Consider the following 27826-nt stretch of genomic DNA (forward strand, 5'->3'; position numbering starts at 1 on the left):
ACAGAACACTGAAGCTGAACCACGGCTGTTGCACAAAGAGCTGTCCATTGCTTAACTCAGTACAAAGAACCCCCGACTGGAGAATCGGTTGTCATTGCATGTCACTTATGTCTCGACCAATGCTGCCACAGAGTGCTGATCGACCTTCAAACGAATCACATGTCCAAATCACATTGCAGTTCCTAGGGCCCTGAACAATTCACATCCTAAGTGAGAAGCTGATGAGATGGTCGGTTCTTGAGACATGCGCTCAACCTTCTATGGAGACTTCTCACACAATGCCGCAACACAATTACAAAAAGCCACACAACAGATACGGGGGGAAAAACGGTTGGCTTGACCTTTCGTTTGTGAAAACCTGGTTAAGCAAGTCGCAGCATAAAAATGTCTTCTTTTCCATATGAGGTGTTACAGTACAGGGGCCTCATTTATAAAAGAGTGCGTAGGATTCATACTAAAAGTGTACGTACGTACAAAATCCGGAAATGGCGTACGCAAAAGATAATTCCGATTTATAAAACCGTGCGCACGTACAACTGAACGCAATGTTCGCTTTAAAAATCACAGTCCACTTGGAAACGTTCGTACGTGGATCTGCCTCCAAATCCGCCCTCCACACGCCCACTTTCAACCATAAATGGTCAACGCAAAGCACAGCGTGAATATTAAATAATGCTGCTGACCAATGGGTTTCCACCGTGAGTCCTGACGGAGTCACCACATCAAGCGATGTGAAGAGGAAGTGAAACTTTCTGACACTGACATCAAGTGTCTGTTAGTGAGGTGGAGGTGAAGAGCGACTTTATGGGACAGCAGCGATGTCACTAATAAAGAAAATACACTGATACTCTGCTGCTGCTGCTGTGGATCACACACTGTGTGAGATCAGACATCACATAACACAATGTGTGAGATCAGACATCACATAACACACTGTGTGAGATCAGAGATCACATAACACAATGTGTGAGATCAGAGATCGCTGAAGCCTCGCTTCCTCGTCCTTCCATTCACATGCACACATCGAGCAGAACCCTGCACCGGTGTCACGGCAGTATTTATTCATTTAGAGCATCGGACCGATTCCCTCACATCAGTGGATCCTCACCTCCTCTGGGATATTATTTGGAAAGTTTCTTCATTTCTTATAAGTGATCTCCAGTGCGCTCTGTGCTCTGTGCTCTGTGTTCTCTGGCTCAGTCCCGTTCACTGCAGCGATCTGATGATACACGCACAGTGTTAGAAGATATTATTAAAACCTATTAATGACTCGGCACCGTAACTCTGCCGTTAAATCGAATCTGAACCTAATTTGCTTAAAGTTGTTTTATATTTTTTTAATTAAAAGGCTCATGTGGAGCAGACACGTCGCGCGAGAAAAACTGTTGGTTTTAATGTAAATGATGAATTGGATCAATACTCAGCTGCAGTTCACCACCTCACGTCTGTGTCGCCGTTTTCCCGTCTCCCCAAAACGCTCGTACGGGAGGGTCTAAGTTTGCGTAGAAATACGCACATTTTCCCGTCAAGTTTGTTTTTATAAATCCCAACGTTGGCGTGAGAAGTGGCGTACGCACGTTTCAGGCCCGTTTTGTGCGTACGCAACGGTTATAAATGAGGCCCCAGGTCCGTTCTTCCTATGGTTGTTCCAAGCATCTGTACCGTAACACCTCAAGTAGACAAGCATCACATTTTAAGTGGTGGTTGGCCCGACCAGGTTTTCACAAACGATAGTTCACTCTACTGCAGGGAGTCACTTGCTCATTTCATTGTCAACATCCATTGGGGCTCACCTGTGCTGTGATTGTGTTTCTGTTGTGTTGATTTTTCAGTTAAATTGAGGCTCTTGCAGTTGTGGGGTCACTTTTGCTTTTTTGTTGTGGCTTTTATGTTTTTCGTTAATGTGCTTGTGTGAGAAGTCTCCCCCTAAACCTACAGATTTCTGGGCAAATAGGCTGATTTTTGGATAGATGTTGCCTGTGTCATCAGTGTAGCTGACATCATCTCCCACTCACCCATTGCTCTTGAACATCATGGTTTTACATGGTGGTCACATTCAGTGCTCGCTTGGTATAGAGCAGGATTTCCAACCTGCCACACCGGCCCTCCAGGATAATTGGATGAAAGTGTTCTTTTAACATCTTTTATCCAACATGCATTAATGAAGCCATCCAGAGCTGTCACCGTGCAGCATGATCACAGAAAGACACAGTAAACAGAATATCAGAATGATGCAACAAGGCCACAGTGCAAAGAAAATGTCCTCAACAGGTCTTTGCAGCACGATTGGGGAAACTTTTGTTTTAATTAGATGAATTAGATGTAAGGGCATTGACCTACACACACAGGCACACACAAGAGGTTGTCCTTGGAACAGAGCACCTGGACATTTTATCCAGTCCCAAAGTAATTTAACACCCTCTGTTTTCACCGGCCTATTAATGCGTTGTTATCTTTGCTTGTGGCGGTTTCGCACCTCTAGTACAAGGACATCATTACTTGTAGCTGCACATTTCTATGATAGAACCATTCCCTTAAAACCCTGTGCGCTCCATACCATAGAGGTCTGAAAAGAAGGAGAAGTGGAAGGAAAACTGCAGGATAAAGATTGATCCCAGTAGAGGCCAGACCCACAACATTTGCTGTGTATCTCCACAGATTCCTGCCGAGACCAGCTGGTGGTCACTACACCTTGTGTATTTAATGATGTTCACACGTACCAAGGGACCACACATCACACAAATATAGAGCTCGATGTTTGAGTTTCGATGTTGAAATCCCCTCTTGAATTTATGAGGCAGACAATAGCAGGTAAATGAAAATAATCTACTCACCCACTGACAAAAAAATACACAAACACATTTCTTGAACAAAAGGGAGCATGAAGAAGAAACATCTTATATGACTGCCCCTTTCATATACAGTGGGGCAAAAAAGTGTTTAGTCAGCCACCAATTGTGCAAGTTCTCCGAAAAAAAATCCAGAAAAATCACAATTAAAGAATTTATTTGCAAATTATGGTGAAAAATAAGTATTTGGTCAATAACAAAAGTTTATCTCAATACTTTGTTATATACCCTTTTTTGGCAATGACAGAGGTCAAACGTTTTCTGTAAGTCTTCACAAGCTTTTCACACGGTGTTGCTGGTATTTTGGCCCATTCCTCCATGCAGATCTCCTCTAGAGCAGTGATGTTTTGGGACTGTCACTGGGCAACATGGACTTTCAACTCCCTCCACAGATTTTCTATGGGGTTGAGATCTGGAGACTAGCTAGGCCACTCCAGGACCTTGAAATGCTTCTTACGAAGCCACTCCTTCTTTGCCCGGGCGGTGTGTTTGGGATCATTGTCATGCTGAAAGACCCAGCCAAGTTTCATCTCCAATGCCCTTGCTGATGGAAGGTTTTCACTCAAAATCTCACGATACATGGCCCCATTCATTCTTTCCTTTACACGGATCAGTCGTCCTGGTCCCCTTGTAGAAAAACAGCCCCAAAGCATGATGTTTCCACCCCCATGCTTCAAAGTAGGTATGGTGTTCTTTGAATGCAACTCGGCATTCGTTCTTCTCCAAACACGACGAGTTGAGTTTTTACCAAAAAGTTATATTTTGGTTTCATCTGACCATATGACATTCTCCAAATCCTCTTCTGGATCATCCAAATGCTCTCTAGCAAACTTCAGACGGGCCTGGACATGTACTGGCTTAAGCAGGGGGACACGTCTGGCACTGCAGGACTTGAGTCCCGGGCGAAGTAGTGTGTTACTGATGGTAGCCTTTGTAACTTTGGTCTTAGCTCTCTGCAGGTCATTCACTAGGTCCCCCCGTGTGGTTCTGGGATTTTTGTTCACCGTTCTTGTGATAATTTTGACCCCACGGGGTGAGATCTTGCGTGCAGCCCCAAATCGAGGGAGATTATCAGTGGTCTTGTATGTCTTACATTTTCTTATAATTGCTCCCACAGTTGATTTCTTCACACCAAGCTGCTTACCTATTGCAGATTCAGTCTTCCCAGCCTGGTGCAGGTCTACAATTTTGTTTCTGGTGTCCTTTGACAGCTCTTTGGTCTTGGCCATAGTGGAGTTTGGAGTGTGACTGTTTGAGGTTGTGGACAGGTGTCTTTTATGCTGATAACGAGTTCAAACAGGTGCCATTAATACAGGTAACGAGTGGAGGACTGAGGAGCCTCTTGAAGAATTTACAGGTCTGTGAGAGCCAGAAATCTTGCTTGTTTGTAGCTAACCCTAACCCTAACTTATTTTACCGAGGAATTTACCAATTTATTCATTAAAAATCCTACAATGTGATTTCCTGTATTCATTCCCCCCATTGTGTCTCTCATTGTTGAAGTGTACCTATGATGAAAATTACAGGCATCTCTCATCTTTTTAAGTGGGAGAACTTGCACAATTGCTGGCTGACTAAATACTTTTTTGCCCCACTGTAAATAACATTAATACAGAAGACCATTCCTTTTTTTGATTTCCTTTCCTTCACAAATCAATTCTAATTATTGATAAACAGCCATCATCACTTCATAACTATTACTCAATAACTTCACATGTTAGTTTTTACTTTGTACATTTTACCAAGTTGAATAACACTGAGAGATATTTTCAATCATTTTCCCGAGAATTTCAATTTCATAATCACAATTACACGTTTTAAAGAAATCCCCTCGCACTGTCAGTCATGTGTGATTTGTACATGTAATGCTATAAAGAGAAATGAGTTAATACACCACCTAATGAAAAACAAAACAAAGATGCCATGCATGCCCTGCACATGGGCTGTATATATCTCATTTAGGTATAGTCAAACTTTGTATATGTAGACTGTAGTAATAGTAGTACATAATTAATACCATATGATGATGAATAATTGGTTCTTCCAAATAAGCTGTAGATTGTTGTTTCTGTTACTGTTTGCATAAATACATTACCAAACTATATGATGTCAGCTTTTAACTTAAAAGTAAAATCATAACACAATTCCTAACATATGATCACATATACTTTTTGATATGCATAACTTCAGGTAATGTCTATAGACCCACAGAATATAGATGTATCTGTATATACCTTGAAACATTTTCATTGGAACCATTCATGATGGATTTTTCAATCTTCACCATGACATCCTCATGTGATCACTGATATCATTGGGAATAATATTCTTATCAATATAAACTCTATAGTAATAATAACAATCTCTTATTTGGGGATATATCTGTTTTTTCAGACTTTCTTTTGATCTAATCACACACACACACACACATGCACGCACATAAATAAAAAACATTAAATGTGGTAAATCTCATTGCCACTTGGGTTCCCAAATGACCTAGTTAGTCTGTGTGTGTTCAGTGTGTGTGTGTGTCCTCGTATTCACATGCACACACTGTAATCAAACTTCTTTGGATTTTGCAGTTTACGCAATCTTCATTTGTGGGAGGCAACCAGAGCACCTTGTATCCAGTTGCTTTGGCTCACTCTGAATACATGAAGGTTAAGTAAACAAAAAGATATAAATTTGTTTGACCTCCTGTGACGCACCAGCCTCATGTCCCTGGCGCAGTGACAATGCATGCTGGAGTAAGCCCCACTGCGACACGGAACAAAATAAGCAGGTGTGTAGAAAAAATAGTGGATGGCTGGATGAGTCAGTCCAGCCTGTTGAGTGTGAGAGAGTGTGTGTGTGTGTGTGTGTGTGTGTGTGTGTGTGTGTGTGTGTGTGTGTGTGTGTGTGTGTGTGTGTGTGTGTGTGTGTGTGTGTGTGTGTGTGTGTGTGTGTGTGTGTGTGTGTGTGTGTGTGTGTGTGTGTGTGTGTGTGTGTGTGTGTGTGTGTGTGATAGTTTAGACACATCGATTTTAAAACTCATGCCTGTCACAATCTTTCCATTCGCTTTGTATGCATTCATGCTGTGGGGGAATTTTTCATCTCATTAACTCTGAGTGCATCATTAATCTTCAGTCAATGACTATTTATTCAACACTCTAGAGTCAGTTTAAATAATTTATACTTTATTTATTCAGTATATATTCAGATTATTGTAACACAGCTAATATTAGCCCTTTGTGAAATACATTATGGAAGAAAATTAACACGCATAATATTTTTGTTCTTAAAGCAGAGACGCTATCTGTTGATCTAATGCCCCCTTTCCTTGTGTCCCGCTGGGCCGTCGCCATTTCGCTGCAGCGTACTTGTCACTACACGCCTGGCTAACATACACACCATGGGGTGTGTGCCACCACCCATTAAATCACACATGTCCAGCTGTGTCGTCACACTCTGTAGCCCTCAGGCAGAAAGGCTAAACACAAAAAGCCTTATACTAATAAAGACACATTTTAAACTTCATGTACAGAATATTTTAAAAAGACATCAACATTTGCTTCACTCTTTCAATTTGTTTTCAATCATATTTTATAGATAAATACTCTTTTGTAAATGATTGCTTTGTGTTAACTGTGATGGATTTTCAAGCTGGAGTCATTTTTAAGCCTGTGGACGTTGTCTTTACATGCTGTACAAGTCTCTGCAAATAACTACTCCTCCAAAGGCAGAAAGACAATCTCTGATGTATTCAGCTATACTGACAGATTGAAGAGAATTTGTTCTCCATTAAGTACCTTGTTTAAATAGCACATATTTTACCTAGAGACATGACAACTTCCCTCACAGAGGAGATTAAAATAAAGGAAGACATATAGACAGACACAAAAAACACAAAGGCAAACCTTAATAAGTAGATATCTAATGCAGGCAGGAGCTGGATGATATAAAGCTCTATAGAGCTGCTTTCGTTTCACGTGACAAAAACAGAAAACTAATAAACAAAAGAATATAAATATCTCAGGATGAAAATGGGTGTTGATGTGTGATCTCTGAAGCGGGATGAAACGGCCATGTCCCACCCCTTGCATGCTGCGCCACCCCTCACCTGAACGCTCCGAAGGTTTTGTTGTTGTTGAAAATCTGTTTGAGTCCTGCTGGATTCTTTACATATTAGGAAAACTCCAGAAATACTCCGGATCCCATTGTACAGATGTTATATGTACGTCTTTGTGCGTAAATTGTCATGGGTGTGAAAAATAACCACAGCACCATTATGTCAATGTGATTCCTGATTCACGTCCTCTCCCGAGGGTTTAACCAGGGATGGGGAAGGGCCAGTTGCGCCTTAAGCTTTGGTGACTCATCCTCAATGGCTCATCTGTTTCTTGATGTGATGAATAATGACCAGACACTTATTTCCTGCCCACTGCGAGGGGCTGTAGTCGCCATGTCTGACCTCCTTCACGTCTGACAGCAAGTGGGATATTGGATTGTGTATTTTGACGTTGAGAGAGAGTGGTCATTTGTGGTTCAGTGCTATTTCTGAGCACAAAATAGACAAAATTGCTTTAGTCAGACCAACATCTGACTTACTCACTGTTAGTCCTATGGACACGTGTAATAGACTACCCAGAACATTGTGTGTGTGTGTGTGTGTGTGTGTGTGTGTGTGTGTGTGTGTGAAAAAGGCCTATAAGGTTGTCCAAAGACTCTATGTACACAGATGAGTGAACACAAGCACAACAGAATCAAGGACACACACAATAACACACTTTTATTGTGTTTCAGTTGTGACTGGTAAAAGCACATCGGTCCTGCAGTCAACTGACACTTCAGTTGTGTCCCTGCTCTTTAAGTTATAGGGTCGTACGCACACACACTGTTTCACACTAATACAGGCTCATAAATAGTCAGCCTCTTATGCCTTTACAGACTTTAATGAGCTGCGGCTTTGCTAGTGTGGATGTCATGAATTTGTGTGTGTGTGCTGCGGCGGGAGGGTTTGGAACAGCAGAAGTAGCGATATTGTTTCCATTGATTCCACTTGTCCAGCGCCTCCCCTGCACCCCACATATTAAAAGCCCCCTATGTGTTGTTTCCCAACCTGGCTCCACTCAGCAGCCCCTCTGTACGGGGACACGTACTGTAAAAACACCAGTGACCTTTTCCACAACCCTGTCAAATCCAAGTGGTTTGGTGAGTTGAGGCCATGAATACTTAAATGCCTCGAGGCCATGGAGGAAGCAGACCTGCAGCTGAGGCTGGAGCTTTGCTCGGGGCTTTGTACAGTGCTCGACTGTGGCTGTGAAGGAGTCAGGTCTCCGTGTTATGCCCCCATGTTGGGCGAGAAGGAACTGTGGAATTATTGATGAGCCAGTCTGGATTATTATGTATGAGTTAATCTTTATTTGTATTTCGCCGTGTGTACCATATAAAACATTATATATAGGGTCTACTTCACCACCAAATTTGTTTCAGTAGAATTTATTGGTTGTTGAAGGGTTTATATAATAAGCTGCCTCTGCCTTAGCAAACCTTTGCATTCAAATTCATGTTTTCTGGATTGTGAGTAATGCTACTATATATCACACACAGTATGACTTAGAGAGCTGAGGAACTGCCCAACCTCCCAAATAGATGGTGGATATTGATCACAGAGCGATATGTTTCATCTTCTTTGTAAAAACATTTGGAAATGCTGACATTTGACGGAGCACACCTCTGCCAGGGCTAACACCCCATCTCGCAATGTTCAAGAAATATTCCTAGATCCGCCACCTAATTGTATTTCCGAAAGTTAATGGGTACTCCCTGGGCCCGTACCCCCACTCTTCCACCAAAGAGCACAAAGAGCAATGAAAACACAGGCAGAACTGAAACCCTCTCCCGTCAATCCCCTGAAATTAAATCATGTTGCGCCAAATTTCCCAAACTTAGAGATATTAGTCCCCAAAATATGCAGATTATTGTTTTATCATCTGGATCCATGAACTAGTGAAAAGGTCAAAGAACACCCTACCATAGCTATGTAAAAAAAAAATAAAGTGATCAAAATATTTCCTGATTCTGCCCCCTGATCCAGATCCACACCCAATTTTAATGGGTACTTCTACCAACTTTCATGCATGGTAATCCTTTAAGCAGTTTTTGCGATTTCCTGAAAACATACAGACAAAACATAACCTCCTTGGCAGATGTAATTAGCTCTAATTTCAAATCAATGGCCAGGTAAATATGATTGTTGTAGTTCAGCAGGTATTTAGTTATAGACCTAATTGATACTTTGACCTGATGATGGATTCAAGTTTTCTGGACACCATGAAACTCACCAAATTCCATACAAACCCCGCTAACTGTTGGGAAGTTATGACTGTTTGGTCTTTTACAAAAACAAAAGTGTTGCCAGCGTAGGGACACTGAATAAATGAGGACAAGTCATCTGATCTCAAAAGTCAGCAAGTTTCATCCCCTGGGGACCATAAATGTTTAAATTTAGTCTGGACAAAAGTTGACGGACCATCTGGCCGACTGACCCTCACACTGTCATCCCGAATGCCATGCCAGTAGCAATATCTTAAGATAGCTCTATAATCACACAACAGTGGCAAAGACAACCCTGGGAATGCATCGGATATTATATTGCTTTTTTTTTTTTTGTCCCGTCTCCAGGGTTTGGTGATAGAGCGAATCGGCAGGAAGCGGCTCCTCATTTTTGGTTTCTCTGCCATGGCCGTGTTCTTCAGTCTCCTCACAGTGTTCCTCAATTTACAGGTAAGCAGCTCTTACTGTTCGGCACTGACCTCAATCAAGACACACTTCGAGGATGTGTCTCATAGTTGCTCAGCACTGAGGCCCATTTTGAATGTGAACAAATCCCTATCAGGACTGCTACTCTGTGTAAATGTTGTCATTATACATGAACTTTGGAAAACATAATCTTAGTGACCATTTGGAGCATTTAACAGTACAAGTCATCCATTAATGCACACATTCATACAACGCTTCTATACACAGCATTTTGTTTCTATCGCACACTATCATACACTGTCGAAAGCCATCATAGGCAAATAAGGGCTCGGTATCTTGCCCCAACACTTAGCCATGTAGACAGGAGAAGCTTGGGATCGAACCACGGATCATCTGGTTAGTGGACAACCCGCTCTACCTCCTGATCCAATATTCACGTATCATGATTTGCCTCATACGGCTTAACAAGGTGCAACATCCTTTGCCCTTAACCCTCAAGTGAGGAAAAACCACCAAGGTTTCCTCTCTCATGAAGGACATAAGTGCATAGATGTCACATGTAACAGAGCAGATCATCACGATAACAAATGAGAAACATACAAAAGAAACCGTATGACAGAGATGAAGGGAGCAATTTACTAAATTATATGTTATTATCCTGTATTTCTGAGGATATGGACTTTGAATAGAAGCAACATAATATAAATGCTGACGTTCAACATCATCTCTGTGTCTCTCTTCTCTCAGGAGAGCGTGTCATGGATGCCCTACCTCAGTTACATCTGTATCCTGGCTGTGATTGCGTCCTTTTGCTCTGGTCCAGGTAAAATCACTGACCTACATTTCCAGCTTAGATTTCCATCGTTCTTATCCTTTATCCCAATTTTCTTTAACAATCCTTCCTCAGCACTCCACTTCATTTGAAACTGCACTTTAAAGAGACTGAGAAAACACTTCTATATCTGTCAGATCTCTTAATTCTCACATGGCTTCAGCTCAGTGGAATCCTTGTTGAATAATCAGCATCCTCGACTTCATAACTTGCAAGAAAGACACGGAGCTGTCATTGCAGGGTCTTTCATGATATTAAAACAACTGGAGTTTTCATCCAACTGGTGCGTCAGTAATTAGATTCACAGTGGAAGGTGCTGCATTGTATTAGTGTGCCACACAGGAGCCATACAGTATAACATAGCATGCCTCTGTATCTGCACTGTGGATAGTGTGAGTGTGCACAGCGGATCCTTGTGGGACTTTGACTTTGCTTCAAGGTGAGGCCCATGCTGTCGTCACACATGTGCATATAAGTACATTTTGGAAAGCTGTCTCTCCAGGGAGCTGTAATCCAATCAAAGAGTCCTGGCTATCAAGAGGAGATGAGCAGTATGTAGTGTGTGTACAAACGGTAGCTCTTCACAGTGATTGCACACAGAACAACTACTGGGTGTAGTTTTTCTAAGCCCGGAGGACATAGAAAGGTCGAACCACCATACACACACACTCAAACACATATGAAATTGAAGGCTGCACAGCGCGGCCTCTATTAAAACGGCATCAGTGCAGCTTTTCATTCAGTGCCTTGCTCAGGTGCACTCGTGTGGGAATTGTTGAGGGAGGACAGATCATCTCCCGTTTACTTCCACTGCACGATGATGATTTATGGCCTGTTGAGAAAAACTCTCTCACTGCCGAAGAAGGTCGAGGGACTGGGAGGGAGGAGATGAGCAGAAAGTGCACATGAGGGATTACCCCAGCGGTGCTGCGAACATGCAGTCAGATAAACGAGGGGGCCACGGTTTCTCTCAAGTCATTTCACCATGCAAACAGTGGCATATCAATGTCAATATCCAAACACCTTGATGATGTGACTCTGTGAAAGTGTTTTAGAAGTGATGAATTAAAGGGCATAGCCACAGTGTTTGCAGTCTTGCTGAAGTTTTTGCTACTCTAATCCGAGCCTGAAGATTTTATACCTTGCTCCTGTAAATAAGTACAGTGCATTTTGTGTTAACAAAAAGATGGAGAAATGGCTTAAAACGCTAAATACGCATAAAAGTTATGAGAGTGAGAGATCGCTGTAAACAATCTATGATCAGTTAATAATAAAAATAATAATACATTTTCTTTGTAAAGCGCTTTTAAAATGTACTCAAAGGCACTTAACATGGTAAAAACAGTGACAGTTCATACAATACCAACAATGTGACATCATACCAGTTAAAAATCAATTATGTACATAAATACATCACAGATTAAAAGCAGATTTAAAAAGGTGAGTTTTTAGCCCATTTTTGAAGGAGGTGAGTGAGGGAGGATATCTGAGGTGTTGGGGGAGAGAGTTCCAATGGGAGGGGGCAGTGATGGAGAAGGCCCTGGCCCCCCAGGTCCGGTGCTCGGACAGGTTAAGAAGGGCGAGGAGGTTGGTGTTGGTGGAGGTCAGAGAGCTAGGAGGGGGAGTTTGTGGGGGATTTTGCATGTGATGAGGAGAATTTAAAATTTTAGTCTTTGTTGAATGGGGAGCCAGTGAAGGTTTTGAAGGACGGGATGATGTGGTCTCTGGTTACCATCAAATCCCACATTTTTATAATGTAATAAGAGAAGTCAATATGATATTTATCAGTAAGGTTTTGTAACACGAAAATTATATTTAAAGCATATATTAATTTAATAACATAATTTGTAACAATTCTTCATTAAAATGTCTTAAAATGACTAGACCTACAGTATGCTACGCTTCTGCTTTACCCACGGCTTGGTCCGCTTCTGCTGTAATCCCCTTCAGACAAACGACATAGGATGCAGTAAAAACACACTGCGAATCATTTTGATAGTCAGCAGTTTTTTCCTACCACTCTTTTTATTTATAATCGTTCAAGTTTGTTGAACTTTAATATCTCATCTGTGAACATGATTTGTGCCTGACTAATGTCAGGCTACAGACAGTGGAGGTGAAAAAACCCACTCCCCTTATCCCATGCAGCTTCGTGACATCACATCATCCAACTTGTTCTATGGTTATTGAGACCTCTCGTGGTGAGAGTTATGTAACCTACAAATTACTGATGTGCTCAACAAGTAACTGCAGTTATCTTTTGCAGTCAACTCAGTGATAAGCATTATTATTTTATCTCAAAGCGTAAAAAGACAACAGATGATTCTCTGTCCAGTAGTGACATTATGACAACAGTAGTTCTGTGGCTTTGGTCACAGTTCTGTGACATGAACAAATCATCTGTTGTGGAAGCTTGTTTGTTCCGTCTGACTAAATCCTCATTATTTGCGATTGCTTGACTTGTATTGTCACTGAGATGCATCCGGCCTCATTAAGCTGCAGCCTGGAGCTTGTGTGAGCGGTAAATCCAACACCTGGAGGAGAGGATATTTGAGCAGTGGCATCTATAATGAATTTTTACAGTCTGATTTATTTGCGCAGTGAGGGCACACTTAATGCCTTACCATGCTGCGTTAAGACCCTGACATCGATAATTGGAGGACCAAACTGTGTTTTTCCATCTTTTTTAGATATCTTTTTCCTTCTGCTATCCCTTGAATTTTTTTTGTGAGACTATACACGTAACTCTTTATGGCAAAATTCTCCTTGATGTGAATCTGCCTCATCTTTGTGCGCGTACTGTAAATTGTCCAGATGCAGCCGTACCGTACCGGCCCACTGGGCATCCTCGCTGACTTTCCTCCTCTGTGACACAGCTAACTGCTCATGGAATCAGCCCCCCCGCCAGTAGAGCTGCTCTTTCTGCACCGTGTTTGGTACTTGATGCCTGAAACCTTGTGCAGGTGAAGTGTGCCCTGTGATGTGTGAGGGTCCTTGTTCTCCGTGTGAAGGGCGGCCGTAATCACAATATCAAACCCTTCCCCGTTTGTTTTAAAGTGGTCTGTTAAAACGTCCTTGTTTATATCAAATGATATCAAATGTAATTCCGATTATATATTATATTTTTCATTTTGACCTCTATAGTAAGACAGCATATTAGAGACACTTAAAGGGATGAAAATTGATTTCAAGAATGCAGTCTTAATATTAAAAGAATAAAGTCATCATATTTCCAGAAAAAAAAATTGTAAATATAGGGGAAGCTGTAGTTTTATGTGAATAAAGTCGTAATACTACAGGAAAAAAAGTGAATGAAAGAGAATGAATGAACAATTGGCATAATATTAGTAATACAACCACATTATCATTATCAAGTATCTCAACCTCAAAACGGACTTGGAAGAAATTGCCTCTTTTGTACGGGAAGAAAGGTTTGGTGGTGGTTCACTTATCTGTGTGCTATTTAAGGGGTTTTGTAGACTCTCAAGACACGATGACCCTAGTTCTCCTTGCTGCTTTTTTACCAATCTTTTTTTTTTCCGTCAATGAAAAAAACAAAATACTGTTATCTATGTATTCTGTGTTTTTTACTGTAATGGTACTTGTATTGTATTTCATTTCACCGACTCTGCACTCTGCACTCTGCACTCTGCTCCCAGTCCAGCCAACCAAATATGAGGTACAAATATTTGTTAGGCTGTAAAAGTCAAACTTGTCACAGTGTCAGCAAAAATGTGAATGATACACGTCCCGAGTGGCCCACTGATGCCAGCTGTACCAGAGTGAACAGGGTCATAAGAGCCAAATCGAAAACTTTTAGCAAATCAGTTTGTTTGCAGATATAGTTCTATACAGTCATTGCCAAGGCAACACATTTCATCTACTGTATAAATTGGCATTGCAGAGACACTTTTGCTGCCCGGTCCAATTCTGCTGTATATCATGCATTATGGATACAATGCATCATTAGTTTTATTTAGCTGTTATCAAGCTTTGTCCAGAGATGCTTTACACTGAGAATAAACTACTACAAGATTAAGGTGGTCCGTCCTCATGAGATTCCATGAGAGCAATTTTCCAGAAGGTAATGTTTGAAGGACACTGGTATCCGTTTTAATTCCTTCACTGTTTCTCTCCTTTGAAGAGCAGAACCAGATTTTTGTTTTCCTCCTCTCACAAAATTTGGCGGGCTTACTTGAGGTCTTTGGATTTGTGGCTGGCTGCTTTGTCAGTAAAATGATTACAGGCTTGAGTGAAACAGGTTAGATTAAAATCTGGATGCCAAAAAATGTAATTTACTTCCAGTCGTTTCTCACTACTCCTCCGGCAGACATTGGAAAGTTGTCAGGGTCGTGTGAAATCTGTTTTGGATGAATTTTGACTCATGTCACCTCAAAAGTAGAAACCAGCTTGTTTTTAGGTTTGATGACGAAAGGTTTGTGTTGGGTTTTTTTTCAGTGGGGAAAATGTCAAGCTTCTACTGAGCTGGTTGTGTTTTGGATGGATTATGTATATTAGCTTTTGAGGTCAACTACTGAAGAGAGATAAGTATATAACAAATCAATTCTTGATCCTTCACACACTGTAAATCTGACAGCCATTGTTAATTTCATTAGTTGTAGCTGTGTAGCTTATATCTATGGCAGCCTTTATGCTTCTTTGACTTTTAATCTTAAGTATTAACACACGGTCACACATGACTTCTGTTAGACTTATGGCGAAAAAGTGTCCATCAACCTTTTAATACTTACATACTTATGTATTTAATCTCAATCTACCCACAATCATAAAAATGTAGACTTATTGTAGATTTCCCTTTTTAACAAGCCTTTCAGGATGTTCAGGAGCTGTGTTTTCTGAGGAGACCGGAGCTCCCTTTATCACAGTCTCTGGGTTTTCACACTTTGCGTACCTTTCAAAGACACCTATACGACACTAAAGGAAAGAAAAAACACCATATATTTCCTTTTAAAATAAAGTTTGCCCAGTGCAACAAGCAGGACTGAAATAGTTACTATTCTGAAAATGTCAAGGAAATGTGTGCCTGTCGTGTGGTTCACTGACAAGCTCCTACTCAGTGTCACACTCAAAAATGTCTCTGCCCGATATCCGAGCTGCCACGTCTGAATACATGCCTGATCAAAATAATTCCAACTCTGCCCATATACTTTTACTTTTCTCATTGTATACTGTAAACCTCACTTTACGTAGACGTACATGCAATAAGAGACAGGGTTTATGCTGTACCCACGTGAGTAATTCAGTTCTCAGAATACCTTCATATATGAAAAGCAGCTTTTTTTTCTCACCTCATATTCACAGTGAGCTTTACTTGTATTATTAAATATGAAACCCTTAATAGAAATGGCCAGAGGTGTATATTTTCCCCTTTTTCTAGGAATGTTCTCACACATGAGCCCACACATAATAGCTCAATTATAATACCCCTACTTATTTATATTATATGTGGCTCGATAAAACAAGAGACAATAATCACTTATATTTGTTGGCATGCAGCACGACCATTGTTGCAATAGATTGTCTTTCACGCTGGGACTATCTCATCATGTTGGATTCAGTCACAGGGGACACATCTGTGTCACCGTCTTATCTTCATATGCCCCAGATATACAGCTGCAGCCACATCATTTCAACCCATTTTACTAATAATAATGCTGTGTTCTTTCCGTATCATATGTTACAGTGGTGTGATGAGACCAAAAAAACAACCTTCAGGCTGAACGTGCTCTTTTAAAGGCCTCTGCACCTGGGAGTTATATCCTAGGTTGGCACAGCCGCCACCTGATGATGGATGGCACCAGGGGAAGACTGAAACAATAATTCAGGGCATCGCGTAATCCACTAGGCCGTTCATTTTGTGGACTAACCCCATTTGTTGACGTACTAGGAAGCAGACTACTTATAAACCTGGCAAATATTTGTATCTGTTATAGGTCATAGCAGAAACCTGTGTAGATTATAATAATTATTGTATCAGTTAGTTAATTAAACATTACATCAGTAGCAGTATTGTGCTTTTTATTGATTGACATTATCCAATGCAAAGTAGATGTGAAGAGAGTGTCATTGGCAGCCCAGCAGCAGCAATGGTGTGGACACACATGCCTGCGAAATGCTGTCACGGGCATGGAGGTAGACTTCATCGCCCTTGATGCACGAGGCCTGACAACTGATTCCTGCTAGTAATAGTTTAGATTTGCTGTTGACGGCACAGGCTTAAACAACAAAACAACAAAACATGTCCTTGTGATCCAGCTGACGAAACTAGAACGAGAGAACACAATATTGAAAATAGGCAACTAATAAATGTACAATTTAGTGTCACATTTACCTTTGTCACCAGTGTTTTGAATAACAGGCTACAGGTTTGTATTTGTGTGGCTGCTTACTTGTTGAGATACTTTTGAGGTGAATGACTGGGTGGGTAAGTCTTTTGAAATTCATAAATAAAATATGACAATTCTGCAAACATTTTTTTCTGTCAGATAAAATGAATAACGATAAGGTATAAAAATGTTATTGTCAAAAAATCCTGTGTCAGAGATAAACGGAATAACGAATGCCTCTTGTGAACAGGGTTTTTTGGTGTAGCCGTTTATTCCTTTGTGCTCTAGAGGAACACACTGTGTCACATTGTTGTTTCACAATAAACACAATACACTGATGTAGTTAATGAACAGCCTATTAATGTGTTTTTAAATGTTTTTCGATGACTTTGGGTCCACTGCCCGAGGGCATGAGCCTATATGCAACAGGACAGATGGATTAATGGTTGGTTTTAGACACTATAAAGATAAATTAAACCCCTTGACTTTCAAGAAAACAGCCTTTTTGTCAGTTTAGTCACTGTCATGTTTTTATTCATCTTTATGGATGTAGGTTTCCCACAAAAGTGTGCATTTAGTTTTAAATACAGTCTAGAGATTGCATAAACACACACAAATTAAAACTCGAGCCGAAATTGTCAGACTGGAAAGGAGGTTGAAAATATTCAATATTCAGATATTCACTTCTTCCCCAAAATACTATTTTGAGCTCCAGTAAGAATCATGTTGCGATGAATGCATTATATTAATTAAATTAAACTGTGTTATTGTGGAATGAAAAGTATGAGTCACAGATGGGCAGCAGCTAAGTAGAATGTGCTGCAGGAGTTGCCCGAGACATTTCATTTCATCCTGGTTATCCTGCTGTTAATTACTGGAATATATTAGAACTAGCATAACAATAAGCTAGCCTCTTAGGGGTGAGCTATACATATTCAAAATGTAGATTAGGTGTAAAATCGGTATAATTTCATAGTAAAAGTCCCTGCCAATGTTTTCCCACTACACCATTAAACCATCAGTACCATTAAATGCCCTAACACGCCTGCTGTGGTTACACCTACATTTAAGCTTTCTCCCTTCTCCCTCTCATCTGCAGCCGACTGAACAGCCTGTTTTTGACATGCACCACTCACACACATGACTTTAATTGGCATTAGCCTGTAGGTGTTTTCACACAGAAGCAGATTTTCATATGGTTTCAGTGGCATGATTGACAAGTGCAACTCCTCTGCCAATCAGTGGAGCTGCAGTGAGGAGCACCCATGATGCAGATATGTCCAGTCCGGTTTCCACCGGATCCTTTTTCTGCTGCGAGCTGTAACTAGGACTCACCACATAGGATGAATTCTGAACAAATGGTGTGGAGATCATGCTTTGATGTTTCGGAGGAAGGAAATGGTGCATTAAGTTCCCAGGATTTATTTTCTGGATTTATTGGATAGAAGGTGCGGTTTTATCAACTGACATTTAGGCTTTTTATCATTTTTATCACACTGAACTCTGTTGCCGTTTAAAACAAAGAAAACCAAACTGTGTTTGATTTATACTTAATTCAAAGAATCCTCTCCTTGTCCTCCTCCTCCCACCAGGACCACAATGTCATCTCATTAATTCTGAATTGCTGATTTTCTTGCCGACACTTTGGTTGAGTGTGTCACATTCTCCCACCTTGTCAACCCAGAGACATCATCTCCCTCCCAGAGCTGTTTCCCAACTGCCTATATATAACAACTAACAGGACCATGTATAAATAACAAACTAATACTTGATACAACAGCATCTTACTATGAGTGTTGACTTTCTGATACAGTGTAAAACCTACATATATATATGTGTGTGTATCCTGGTATCTTCTCCATGCTATTGAGACTGTGCTAGGAGACACAGCAAACCTTCTTGCGATCACAGGAATGAATGTGCCGTCATGGAGGAGCCGGACTACCTGTGCAACATGACTCGGCTGCTGGTACTGCCTCATGCTACCAGTAGTGACAAGGACACCAGCAGAACACAAATCTAGAGAAGAATCAGTCAGGAAGGATTAATAGAGAGAACAATTGTCTGTGGCCACCACATGCAGAACGATTCCCTTTTTAGGGGTTGTCTGTTTTTTGTTTCTTCATTGTACCTGTTGTCACTTTCATTTGCACCAAAGCAGGTGAGATTGAATCTCAATCCCTTGTGCTTCCTAAATGGACAGATTGATCCCTTAACTGACTTGGTGTTATATTGTGAACATTAAGTGTTACCTTCATTATTTCTAAACAGTGTATACACATACATTATAACAGCTGGAGTCATTGGTATAGAAGAGATCACACAGACAGATGCAGGTCAAAAAAAAATATTAATCTCCTAAAAGGTGAGAAGTGGTTTGAGAAATATTCTCTGGTAGTCCTCAGAGAGCTGTTCCAGCTGTTGAGCTTAATTAAATACATGCATACAAATTAGCAGCTTGTCGCTGTTCCAATGCAGAGCAGCAGAGATCGACAACTCCCTTAAGATTTACTGATGTGCTTTGGGACCAGCAGTCTTCACCAAGTGGTTCTGCTGTTGTCGACTCTAGTACAACGATTTAAGATCAAACCAGTTCGATTTGATCTCTCTCAGTGAGGCTCTGATGACAAATACCTGCAGCATGGTGCTCTGGAGTTTACTGTATTACTGAGGAGCTGCAGATTTCAAAGACTGGGGTGGTATTGTTGTCCGTCATGGATGTTTTTGACTTTTTGTCTTATTTAGCAAGATTACATAAAAACGACTGGATGGATTAGTATACAACTTGGTGAAAGGATTTGGTATGTGTCAGGGAAGAAACCATTAAATCATGTTGCAGATCAGACTCTAGGCCATGTGGCAGAAAAGATGTGATGAAATAGATGTCAAATATCTATATACAAAGATATAAGTTTTAAAAAAAGACAAATTACTATTGTTTTGGTTTTGCGGTTACGACAAGCAATGTTCTTCTCAGGTATTTGATAGATTGTTGATGTAGACTTTATCGCCACCCCCTGGCCCAGCATGCTCATTTGAGCATTTGTGGGTGTTTTTGTGAAGGAGATATATTGTAAAATGAAAGTTGTGTGGATGGAGATTTTCTTTTTTAAATGGACAAGGACCTATGCATTTAGAAAATATAAATTTGCAGTAGTGATTTGAGTTGGCTTGTTTATCGAATATGATGTTTGATGTATCCAGCCTGATTTTGACTCAAATTATGAGGTACTTTCACCTGACCTTAAAAAGATATGACATCATTATCATGATCATAAATGTGGTCTGTTTGATATACTATATGGATTGTTATTCTCTGGTAATCACTGAAGGCAACACTTCTCAGCTTGTGTCTCACTCCTGGTGCCGCTCTATCATGGTTTATGGTCCTGCAGATGTTAATGACAACAGCGGTTCAGTGGTAGTTGCTACGACATGAATTATTTGGATTTATTTCTCAGCCCATGTGCTTCCTCTGTGAAGCTTTCACATCATTTACAAGATTGCATCTACCTATTATTATTTATTCATTGTATTTACTTGTCTTGCTTAGCTGTCGAAGCACTTTGTAAACTCTGTTTTTAGAAAGTGCTGTCCAAATAAATGTATCATAACTATGATTTAGAAAAGGGAGCTACGGTACTTTGTTAACATCCAATGTGAAGACTTCAGAAAAAGGAGTTGCTTTACCAACTACCAGACCTCCCTTTCCCGTTCAACAGTCATGTTGGGCCCATGTAGTTCGAACACTAAAACCTTTTTGGTGGGGATATGTTGCCTTAAGATATATCATTGAAATTGAATATGGAACAGTTCATTCATTAACATTAAAGGAATCTCTGGTGAGTTATCAAGTATTAAATTGGAGCCTGTTGATCACAAGCTTGCGTGTATTTGATTGGCTAAAGCAGCACCTTGCTAGATGAATCTATATACATGCATTTGCAATGTTTAGGCCTCTGCACAGGCGACAGACCCTTAGCCAGAGGTATTACCTTTTTGGGTTGACATCCGTCTGCCCCATTTATGCCAACATAATAGCCTTGAGGAGATTTAGTCAGATTTGATACAGTTCAGTGTGACTCAAGGATGAACTTAATTGATGTTGGTGCTCAAAGGTCAAAGTCGCTGTGAACATTGTTTTGCCTTGTGATCACAAAACCTTAGTTAGACCAGAGTCTCACAATGTAACATCTACTATGATCCACGTTTGCAAATTTACAGAATAATCTCCTTTGGTGTTTCGCTGTGGATTCTGTGTTTGTTGGCACAATATTTACCATTTATCAGTGGCACTGAAATAAATGGCATTACCTTGGTTGCTATTAGCAGATGGCACCGTTACACATCTTCTTCAAAGAGCCCCTATAAGGCATCACTTGTATGTTAATGGTGACTTGTTGAATAAAGTTGAATCTAGTTTACAGGAATCCAAATGCACTCACCGACATGCATAGATAAGAATGACAGAGGTGAAATAAAAAGGATGTTGAAAAGGACGTTCAGTCCACGTGATTTGATACAACCGTTGTGTTCATACTGTATGTGGATGTTTGTTCGGCCAGTTTTCTTCTGCTCTGTTAACAGTGCAAAGGTAGCGTGGAGAAAAGCACTGCGACAAACACAAGTGCTATCAGGCACAGTGCCCACATTCATCAAGGTATCGCCTTTTCACATCTAATCACAATGTGTAATTGGTGTGTGCTGATTTCACGCCTGAAAAAATATTGTAATTAATCCTGGTCTCTTCCTTATCATGTAAAGCAGAGATTAGAATGTTAATAAACATAAAAATCTCATGCCCATGCTGCCATGCACCCTCCAACCTTAACAATTTAAATGTGCGCATTGATATTTCGCTGGGTTTGTTGTGTAACTTGAGGCAGCCTGTGCAGAAAGAAGCATCGCATAAGCCCATATTCTTCCTCAGATCGCTCTGTTTTTTCTGCTCGTTTCCCTCCCTTCATCTCTTCCCTTCAGTGACCTCGTTAGAGATGAAATGTGTGATCGCAAAAGAAAGCGAGTCCCCACTCCTCTCTATAAAGTAAATAAGGGCGAGGGATCAATTGCAGTTTCCACCACCCACAGCCAAGAAAGAAAGTGCTGTCACAAAGTGTTCTCACTTTGAGCAGACGATCATTGATTTCTATAACAGAAGATGATAATTAAGGTCTTCTCAAAAAGTCAGTGTAATGTTATAAAACATAAAGCATTCTTTGAGCTTGGTTATCCTGTGAGGGATTAATTATTGTCCTTATTAATTAGAGTTAATGCTTTGTCTTTGTTTTGGTGGCAACAATTGTGCCGGGCGGCATCGTCAACAAAAGACGGAGCATAAGATCTTCAGAGGAAACTTTTAAACATTTTAAATTGAAATGTCAAATTACATTTGCTGTTGGGGTTGAGGTTCTACAGAGAACCTATGTATATACTGCTCTGCACAGTGCTTATGTGTATGGGTTAGACACTTTATACCGTGTCCCATACAACCCACTGCAGTGAAGAGTTGGATTTTCAAAAAAAACAAGCCTGTGCTGAAAAGGAAGTAAAGCCAGATCTTACTTCCATTTCTTTAAACAAATTGAAACTGAATTCAAATGTCCTGTCGTTCATGCAGCTATTTCATGAATTCTTTATTTGATTTGAGGAAAGGTGACATCCAGGAGGAAATATCTCGAGTGAAACATTGTAACCTTCACTCTTTTTTCTACCTGTGTGATCCTCTAGCCTGATCAGGGGTGGGGAGCTGCTCTGATCAAGGACCATTGTTATGGATCATACTTTGCAGACCGAATATAAATTAAGATAAGATCCACACACCGGGGAAATTCAGTAAAACATTCATATCATATAAATCTAATGTGATGGCCGGGACTGCTTTTCTTTGGTGAGATATCTGATGATGATGAAACTAAAATTTTGCTCAAACAAATCCTCAGCCTCATGCCATGCACGGAGTGAAAACAAAGTAATTCCTTCCTCTTGTCAAACTCTGCAGTATTCCCACACACAAAATGGTGAGCTTAATGCCCTTTGTTATGTCTGTTTCCTCTCAAGTCAGAGAGAAAAACATCAACACATGAATGATCCTCCCTTGCCGTGTCTTTGAGAGTTTCTTGAGTATCTGGTGCCATATCAGCAATCTGCTCTGCAATTGTTTTTTCTGGACCAACTGACTCTTGTCTGTGTCTGTTGCAGCAGCTCCACAGCAGTAACATCAGGGCTCCTGCACAAAATCTCACTCACCACTGGCTTGTCTTTCAAATTGATGGAAACTTAATCGAAAGCCTTCCGGGTGCTTTTTCCTGCTGCCATGATGCCTGTCAGCGATGACATGTAACAGCTGTGTTTCACACCCCCTGACTGACATGTTTTATGAGATTTGCTTCATGTCCTGCGTCACATCCAGTGTTCTCACCATTCAGTGTCAACACACATAGTAAAGTATCGTCCATCATTCTCCCTCCATTGTAATGAATGGTCTCATTCATCTGTTCTAAATTCTGAACAAAATAAAAATAAAATTTTTCATATCCCTCCTACAATCTACATTTCAAAAAATAAAACCAAGAATTGAGTGGATTTTGTATGATGTGAGGACAGTTTTGTAACACATATTAACAAAATCAAAACAAATCTAAGCAGTGCTTTTGATACAGGCAGAGACCCTGATATCAATTATTCTGTGTATTATTACCAATAATTCTAACATGATGAAATAACCTACACGATTGTAGCTGGCATCGGTATGTACATCACCATTTTGGCCCCCCCTAAAAACATTACCTTAAACTATAGCCTTCAGTCATTGTATGCTGTTGGATACTGACCAGGTCAAGGCAAGGTAAATGGGCACTTTCATTTCCTAGAGATAAAGATGAGGTGTCCTTCTGGTTTGGTTTTCCTCCTGCAGGATCAGGATGGCCAAACAAATAACCCCACCTGGCATTTGGGAGATGAAATGCAAATTATATTCTTTTGTGCACCATGTTGAGCTGCCTGCAGTGGAATATTAAAAAGCAGCTGAAACAGTCACTATAATTACCTATTGTTCATTGTTATTATTTAAGAAGGAAATAATTGTTGTTTCCCATCAAATCACCCTGAACCCCTCATTGTCCTAATGTAAATCGTGGCTTACTGTGTAATCGTGTTTACAGAAGATCACAGCACACAAATGCTCCCCCCTTGGCTTTGTTTGAATTGTTATCGCTTTTTAATACATTTCCCCCTAAATAGCTTGAACGAATACTACTGCTCCTATTTGGTTCTGATAGTTAGTTGATATTTATTAAATAACTTAAAAAGCAGCTCATTCATTAATTCATGAACATGATTTACAGCTGCCTCTGTCATTTAACAGTGAATAAAGTGCCAAGTTGAGAATTGTCAATGAGCTCTTGAGGCTGCTTTTATAATTGATTTGCTCTAATGCCATTATAGCGCATGAAGACAGTGAATAAACACTAGCATTATGGACATATACTGCGTTACTCAATCAGAATCAGGAGAGTTTAGCTCTTGTCAAAAGACACCTATTCTACATCTTGTCAACATTTGCCATTTTCTAAATCTAAAGTTGGAGCCCCTTCTAGCACCGTTATACACTGTCAAGAAGCCCCACCCCCATATTAATGTCACTGAGTGTGGACACCCAGCCCAAACCTGTTGGGATCTGTTGATGTTAGGGGTAGGTTGAGGTTTAGGGTCGACTCTACTGCCTGTGAAAAATCTTGAAATGATGTTCAGGTCAGTCACTTTTGGCTGAGCAGGTATTCTTAACATTGTCAATGTCTGTATCACGGAAAATAACAGTAATCACACATGTCAGGGACAGGTAACACAAACTCAGTGCAGATAACATTAACTACATCAGGCTCTGGTCAAGTTTGGACACAAGTTTGGTGATTAGTTTTGCCTCGGGTTTCGAACACAATGAATACATTGAGTTTTAGCTTTCTCATAGCTGGAGCTAAACCGAATTACTTAACAAATGACACTCAGATAAACAAACAACAGTAAAAGTAGCTTTTAGTTGTTTGGATTGTTTTGTAAAACTACATTAGCAGGAGAGATCGCTGCAGTTTTGTAGTTAATGTAAGGAAGAAGGCAGCATTAAGTGGCATAGCATTTTAATGCTAAGGCTCCTACATTCTCACCGAGAAGCTTGCAATGCAGTAGCAACCTTCTGTCGACTCTGAGAGACATCACTTTTTTTTAAGACCTTCAGTTGCATCAAATGAAATGATGACCCACATTTAGCTTCAAAATCGAGGATCATTCATGAGTTGAATCTATTATCCATGATTGGGTAATAGATTTTAATATGCAGGGTATTGGAGTTTTTCGGGGCAGTGAAGGAAATCACAGCTGCGGTGCCACAAAAATTCAGTTGTGTAGCTGTGATAAAGCGTGATAACGCTCTGCCAGTTCTGCCCATGAGGCCATAAACGTTGGTGAATGCTGTGCACGGAAATTTGTTTCCTCCTGTGAACGAGCATTAACATTTTGTTTTCAGTCACTGTGTTCAATTTGGTCAAAATAGACCATATGGTGTCACTATTAAATCCCTGTTTGTGCTGCCACGCATTATCGATTCCCCTGTGGGTATGTGTGTGTGTACAGAATGACTCGACGATGGATTTTTGTCCAACCTGCTGAGAATGTTACTTTGGAGAGTGTCTCCAGATTTTTGAGCCGATCAGAGGTAAGATAAAAAACAACACAAAATTTCTAAAGATATCCCTGCAAAGCCCATAGATTTACTGAAATCAAAATAGAAAAACAACAAATGGGTGAATTAGAAACATCAGTGCATCACAACAAAGGAATAGTGAGTCAAAGAAAATATCGGTTTTGCTGAAATAAACAAATCGTCAAAGTGAAATGAGACATACTTTTTTAAATAGTATTGCATACAATTTTTCCCATTTAATGACTTCATGATGAAGACATGATAATATAGTATATGAATCATTGTATGAGTTAAAGGCGACACGGTGGTTTACAGGGCCACAGAACAAGACGGTTCTCAGTTTTAATCCCACTTTACAAAAATATGTTGGGTTTAGGTGAAGTGACAACAAATTGTCTGCAGGTGTGAAAATGAGGATGAATGGTTGTTCTTCTCTGTATGTCGGCCCTTGATGGACTGGTGACTAGTCCAGGGTGGTCCCTGCCTCTTACCAAATGTCAGCTGTGATTAGCCCTCCAATGATAAGATTTTAGTAAAAATAATACAATATTTTCCGATCATGAAAAATTTATGATAAAGTCATTAAATGACGTCATGCATTTGTGCACAATCTAAAGTCTTAGACATCGAAAAATAATAGCAATAATAAAGTATAGTAATCATTTAATTTAGCAACCAGTAACATGTAGATACGACCTACAAGTTATTTTAAATCAATCATTCATCATATAGTATATATATAACCAATCTACAAAAAAGTAAGCTAGCCTAATTGGGTTATATACAGCTCACAGGAAGGGTATGCTTCTGCCCGTTGATGGTTTTCATTTGGTGGTGTATTAACTCAGCTCTTCTGGAAAGAGAAAAGGCCATAGCAGGAAGAAAGACGGAGAGAAAGAGCTGACAAACAGCCCCGTAGGTATCAGACAGAAGATCACTGAACAAGATGGATCACCTTTCACCTGGCAGTGTGGACTTAAACACATATTGGACAGCCAGACATGCTGCTGAGTGAGTGAGCTGGTAATGAGAGATACCAGGGGTGAGATGTGAACATGTCCTGACAAGAGTGGCAGCTGCCGCTTCTTCGGAGCCACAAGCAAAGTACACAGGGACAGAAGTGATGAGAGGAAACTCTGTGGAGTGAAATCAAACCAAAGTGAAACCTAATGGTGTGTGGAAGACAATATTGGAGCTAAACTCAATTAGATGAACAAAATAATGAAGGAAGAAGTACAATAGGTTTGTGAAAAATGGTGTCTTGAACCTGAACGCATTTCCATGTGGGTGTGTTTGGCTCTAATCATCTTTCACCACATCATTAAGTTAATTGGTTGCTATTTATCTTAAGACAATTTCATTCTGGACTCTACCCACAGTTTGCTTTTCAAACATGCACAACCCAGCGGGAGGTTCTCTTCACAGACGCGTTCACACAGCAAAAAATTCATTGCATCTTCAATCCGCTGCGCTCACATGTTTTTTTTTGACAACACACAGATCCCGGTGTCGACTCTTGTTGCCCCCCCCCCCCCCCCCCCCCCACTCACTCGTGCTGAATCCAGTGGGGAATCCCGCTGTGTTCTTGCTTCGGATTATCCCGACTTTCTGCGGACATTATACTAGGGAGCCAGAAGGAGTCTGCAGATAACCCAGAGGCTCTCACTCTTCGCTAAAAGCTAACAACAATGCGTGAACACATGCATCTCCCCGAAAAAAAAGTGTGGAGAATCTGTGGAGTTAAGTGCATGTCTGAAAGCATCTTTACTGTAATAAAACACAAATTACATTGTCCTATGTTGCTCTACTTTTATTGGTTTTCTCAGACTTACGGTATGAAAAAATTATGAATTATTATCAAGCACCTACAGGATTTAAATGTGCATTTTGCCACAGTAACATTTAGTATAGAAACATAAATCATCCTCATAAATCCTCAGAATTCCCTTTAATTCTCAGTTACCTTGTTTGATCAGATCTTCCATATAAATGGAATTTCCGCAGGAGCAGAGCCCTGACTGCTGACATTCCTTGCCCACAAATATTGTTGGGCATCCCAAGGCTGATGTCTCCTGTGAGACTGACATTCGCTATGGAAGAGTACACTTGAGATGTCCCCACTTTTAGACTCATCCCTCATTCTACAGCAACAGCTGGGTCAGGGTTTCTCTTGAGGGAAAGACAGACTGAAGGCTCTGAAAGTATTGACTATATTTGCGTTTATTCAATAGAATCAAGAACTGTTATCCCAAGGTGTGGTTGCAGGCATGTGGACAAGAACATGTTGTTTTGGTCGGTATGCAAGAGATTGCAAAGCGATTGTGGTACACAAGGTAGGAGCATATTTTCAATTCCTCTGACA

At 40.4% G+C, this 27826-nt stretch overlaps 1 protein-coding gene across 4 annotated transcripts in view; it reads left to right on the forward strand.

The window, feature by feature from the left end:
* Positions 1-27826, forward strand: part of slc2a9l2 (solute carrier family 2 member 9, like 2) — a 114667-nt gene that overhangs the window by 57057 nt on the left and 29784 nt on the right. For all 4 annotated transcript variants that reach the window (XM_061069001.1, XM_061069003.1, XM_061069002.1 and 1 more), the window contains exons 10-11: positions 9513-9614; positions 10338-10413. In XM_061069001.1, coding sequence (XP_060924984.1) covers positions 9513-9614; positions 10338-10413 — 178 coding nt within the window. The remainder of the gene's footprint in view (positions 1-9512; positions 9615-10337; positions 10414-27826) is intronic.

Source organism: Limanda limanda, chromosome 4 (genome assembly GCF_963576545.1).
Source record: "Limanda limanda chromosome 4, fLimLim1.1, whole genome shotgun sequence".
In the NCBI taxonomy this organism is placed as follows: domain Eukaryota; kingdom Metazoa; phylum Chordata; class Actinopteri; order Pleuronectiformes; family Pleuronectidae; genus Limanda; species Limanda limanda.